Consider the following 5321-nt stretch of genomic DNA (forward strand, 5'->3'; position numbering starts at 1 on the left):
AAAAAAAAAGAAAACATCGGTATTGGTAAAACTGATATTTTCAACATCTTTATTAGTCCTGAATTTCACAACTAGTGCTAATATAGTTGCATAAATGATGATGGTTTGGAAAAATTTACTTTGGTATGACTTACGTGATATGGTTAGTGGAAACTACTAATAGAGGTGTAACTTTAGAGTTCACCCCAAGACTTTGCTGGTTGCCTCTCCTTCAATCCAAAGTTAGCTGGTTCTGACATCCTTTGTCCATTCTTTTATCTTCCTCTGTTTTTTGTCTATCTTGCTGTTTTCTCTACAGAAGCCTGTATGGGTGCCTTTTCTCCTTAACTAAACTTAGAAATCAAAGATGGATTCATGTAACTGTGAACACTTGTGACTTCACAAGTATGTGTCATGCTGGCCTTCAGGTTCCTCTGACAAAAGGAGCCACACAGCCTGACACTAAGTTATCTAAAGCAGGAAACCAGAATCTCTCCCCCCTCTCCAGAGTGAGCACAACTCTCTTGACTCACACGTCCTGCAATTTCAATGGTTATAATGTTATATTATGCATATGCCTCTGACAACAGAAATATCAGTTTCTCACCTTCCACTCCATTTCTGGACGTGCTTTGGCGATGAACTTTCCATCATACAGATGGGAAAAGGGCCCATGCCCTATATATGGAGAAATATTGTAAAATAAGTTAAATTGTAAAGTCATCAATTATGAGTATATCTTACTGGGCCCACTTTATTTTAAACATGCTGGTATTAGAGATGGGCCTTTTTGTCTAAATCCCAATAAATAAGTACATTTGATGATATTCTTAGGATATTTTTGTAATCTGCTCCCAGTTACTGGGTTTTTTGTTTTTTTTTTTCCTATTGATGCAAATTTGACATTTTGCAGCATGAAAGCAACATACCAGCAGTCATGCCATACTCACAGCTCTGCTCTGTGTCTTTAGAACAAAAGTTTTCATCCAAATCCGCACAAATTTCAACAGAATTTTCAGGAAAAAATGAGTACTCAGTGATATTCAAAGTGACCATGATTAATAAAGTTTTAGATCTTACCTTCTCAATACAGTAGTTTCACTGTTATTTTTTAGTATTAATCATATCCATCAATAACCATTTAAAATGACATGTAATAGTGAAAAGGTGTACACTACTTACCCAGGTCATGGCAAAGTCCAGCAATCTGTACACAAAGGACGTCTTCATCAGTGATGTCGAGCTCTGGCTGCCTCGTCTTCAGAGCTTTTACAAGTTCTCCTGCTAAGTGCGCCACCCTGTACCCCCACATAGAGCACAAAACAACAAAAAAGTTAATCATAAAATTATTGCAAGAGTATTCTGCAGCAACAATTGAAACACAAGCTGTTATTATACCTATACTAAGGTATGTAATGTGTTTACTTTGGTTTATTGATTTCATAAGGTGCTTTACTGCTAACCAGTCTTTGCTTAATATGGATTGTGATTCATTAAGACAAAAACTGTATCGGTCTAATAATACGCTGACATGCCCGATCGAGTGTTCAAAGCGGTTGTGGGATGCTCCAGGGAAAACACGGTAGGCCGCTCCAAGCTGCTTGATGTTTCGTAGTCTCTGGAACTGAGGTGTGTCAATGATTTTGACCAGAAGTGGGTGTAACTCCATATGCCCGTGGATGGGATCATTAAACACCTGGCGCAACACACACACACAAATTCTCAGTCAAAGTCCCAGTAAAACCAGTTCCAGTTCTCTTGAGGGATTTGCATTGAGCTAGACAATTACAACAAGAACATAACTTGTGTGAGGCCCAATAAGTCAAAACATGAAGCCAAAGCTTCACAGGAATGGTCTAAAAAAATATATAGGATCACTTGGTATGTTAATAACAACGAAAACATGGCACATTAATTAATTTATTACCCAAAAGATACCAGTAAAAAAGACTCCACTTCTGCTGAGTTATAACTGAACTAGTTTTTCTTCATCTAGTTTTTCTTCATCTTATCACCCATGCCTCCCTCATAGTTTGCTGTAGACTGACAATGGACTCAACAGTAGAAAGTAGAAATCCACAATCTTAACTTTATGACTGTGTAGGTTCATTCACTGACTCTGGCATTGTTCTCACTCCTTTACTGTTTATTTTACAAGCTCTTGATCTTCCTCTGTTTTGTCTCCTTTATCTCTACAGCACTGAAAATGTAACGTACATTTACATGATATATTACCTTGTTTTGCTCAGTCATCTTTTAGAGTTTCCTGATGCTGTGCTGGATTTTCAGACAGTCACCAAGTTTTCTACAGAAAATGGGACAAAGAGAATATACAGAGGACCACAGTTTGCAATAGGTTTAGGGAGAAAGCCAAGGTGTGACACCTCAAAACAATCCAGTCAGGTGGATGTTGTTACTTCAACCATCGTAGAGAAATCTTTTTGGTACACGCATCCTTGTTTTCAGGCTTGTTCATCATTTTGAAACATTTCTACTTGGTTTATGCAAATATTGCATCGACACAATTGTATCAGCATTGGACACAATGCACAGTTGTCTAACCAACAGAAAACCCCAGTAATGAGTCCTAAAAGCCAGAAATAAGTTAGCCAGTTATAAGTTTCAGCGCCTCCGTTTGCCTCGTCACACAAAGTCAATGGGTTTTTTGGTCAGAAGCCTGAAATAAGGTTGTTTATTGCCTAACACTAACATTTTACTCCTGGGGATTGCATTTAGGCTTCTAAAATCTTGAAAGTGGGGTTCACTTTTTGTGGACATTATTTTGTCCAACAAAACATATAACTATCATAAACATTTGTTCACCACAGAGCTTATTTCTGCAATTTTCCAAAAATCAATGAAAAATCCCATACGCTATTTGAAGAGGGAACCGGGGAACGCTAACTTCTGCGTTGGCCTGCAGAAAAATGTCATCCCTGGAGCACTCAGTGAGCTCTAATTGTAAGTCATACCTTACATGAAAGTTGATACTGAAACATTGTCTGTTTTGAGAAAACACAAATGTTAAAACGCACAGTAATTTAACTGTCACTGAAACTAATTTTCTTTTTAGCCCTTCCTGTTTGTTCTCCATGCTGCTCCATAGTTTCCAAACACAGTAGATCACCTGAGGCCCATGACTGGAGTGTTTTGCTGACTGAGTTTGAACAGGTGAGACGTCAGTAATAAGGGTGTGCCATTTTGAAGGTCAGTGTTTTCAAGGTGAAAAAAAGTGTGATAAATGATGCAATTTGTGTTTAGAGTATAAAAAAAGATCAAGATTTCTATTTATGTGAAAATAATGGAACTGGACTTAAAGTTTAGCAGTCTGGAGTCTTAGTATTGATAAAAGCTTCAAGTTTTTTTTTAAAATTATGTGTCATTTTATGCGAGTATGCAATGGAATAAAAGCTAAAATGCTGCACAACACCTAAGCATTTCTTTTGTTAAAGCAGTTCTCAACAGTTAAAATAGCAGCCATGAGAGAAAAAACTAATACCAAACCAGAAAGCTTACCTCAACTTGTTATAGTTGACAGAGATCGTTGTGGTGTCTGAAATGTTTTATGTTGATCTGTCAAGTGCTGGATATATCAGGATCGTCACGCAAACAATGGTATACTGCGTTGTTTTTACAGCTGATCAGAGCACACCTGCACAACGACAGAGCTTGAACAAGACCTGTCTTTTATATCTCCACACCTATCACTTTGGTCACTGCCCTCATTGTGAACATTTTTTTGTGGATGATTAGACAACAAAAACACTTTAGAACACAACAAAACTGAATCGATTGGGAACAAAACTCGCCCAAAAAATGAAAATAGGTAGACTTATATTGCATTTTTGGGGAATTTATGTTGTAATGATGAAATATGTTGTGTTTAACTGCGGAAAAAGAAAGCATTTTGTTTGTTTGTTTGTCTCATTTCCAGGTCATCAAATGCCTATGCTTTTGGTTGGTAGTCTGACTGAACCACCAACCGAAAGCGCTGGTATCTGACAGAGGGAGGCTGTCTTTCTCCAAAGTTATACAACTAAAATCTCACAAATGTGCAGAGGTTGGTTTCATCAGGATGACATGAAATTTATAATACGTTATAAATTGAATTGGACTTAAACACTCATAAGAGAAAAAAAGAAAAGGAGATTTTGGATAAGAATAGGAATTGTTCATGGTGCAATTAGCCCAACCACAAAGTCATAGCTACACATGCATAGCCTAAATACAGGCTGGTGAAGTCATTGAGCACCTGGCAAAACACGTCTAATTATGACTCATTAGGCAGTGCCAATAATAAAGACTAATGAGTTCTCGAGTCATCAGTAGACAGAACAAGTTGTTCTTCATTTAATTCAGGACCTTCCTGCCATTCAGGCTTGTCGGAATTTTTGTGAGATCACAACAGAGGATAGGTCAACATAAAAATAAAAACTAAAAAGAGTAAAAAACTTTGATTGGTCCATATTTTACTGTGCATACTTACTAATTAAAAACGACAAATAAAACTGATAAAGTCAGGTAGTTCCCTCACAGTATATTAAATGCACTGCTGACTTCTGGGATGCAGCGTTGGACTGCAGCTACAGAGAGTCAGTGCCAGTCCCATCAACTTCTCCATAGTGTTTTTGTGAAGGTGGAACAAACCTGTCACGCAGTCACAAAGTAGCTGAACTGCTTTTGAAGAGCCACATGCCATCATGCACACACACCCTTCAGTAAATGATGCTAACAGTTAAAAGTTGTTAATCCAACAAAACAGAAACTCAACTTAATGTTGTCAGTCATTTATCAGTAAAGAGTGTGAAACTTTGCTAGGTTACAGTTTTAAAGGTACTCCCCAACACTGCTGAACAGTAACTGTCCGCATATATATATGTGTGTGTGTGTGTGTATACAAATAAATACAGATAAACATGATACCCAGTTTTGTCTCAACTATATTCATACAAATGGTTACATCAAAGAAAGCAAGTTGAGCTAGACATTATGAGTGCATTCAGAGAAAGTTGTTTATAATGTAATCATAATATATAACCATAATTCTCTAATTTCACAATGATAGACTGAATACAAAGCGTTCCCAAGAGTCAGATTCAAAATGTAAAATTATTCAAAACAAAACGGGATAAAAAAAAAAATGCCACCAATTTTTAAAAACAAATGAATAATTAAAATGAATAAGTGACAATAAATGCAGTTGGTGATTAAATATACATACCACAAAATGTTCAAATTGAATCCACAGCATTAAAAACAACCTCTTATCAAACATCACTCAAAGTCAAAATAACCTCTACTTAGATTACCACATTAATTCACATGATTAACATCAAAACCAA

General features: G+C 36.7%; 1 protein-coding gene across 1 annotated transcript; it reads right to left on the bottom strand.

Moving 5' to 3' along the window:
- Window positions 1-586: 586 nt before the first annotated feature.
- Window positions 587-3622, bottom strand: LOC121939879 (deoxynucleoside triphosphate triphosphohydrolase SAMHD1-like; the record flags this gene model as incomplete). Its single annotated transcript, XM_042482807.1, has 5 exons — window positions 3496-3622; window positions 2215-2284; window positions 1515-1675; window positions 1162-1277; window positions 587-657 (listed from the first exon to the last, which is right to left on the bottom strand). Coding segments are annotated over exons 2-5 (366 nt in total), but the record flags the coding sequence as incomplete, so codon positions are not given.
- Between the last annotated feature and the right edge of the window lie 1699 nt (window positions 3623-5321).

Source organism: Plectropomus leopardus, unplaced genomic scaffold (genome assembly GCF_008729295.1).
Source record: "Plectropomus leopardus isolate mb unplaced genomic scaffold, YSFRI_Pleo_2.0 unplaced_scaffold6491, whole genome shotgun sequence".
Classification (NCBI taxonomy): Eukaryota; Metazoa; Chordata; class Actinopteri; order Perciformes; family Serranidae; genus Plectropomus; species Plectropomus leopardus.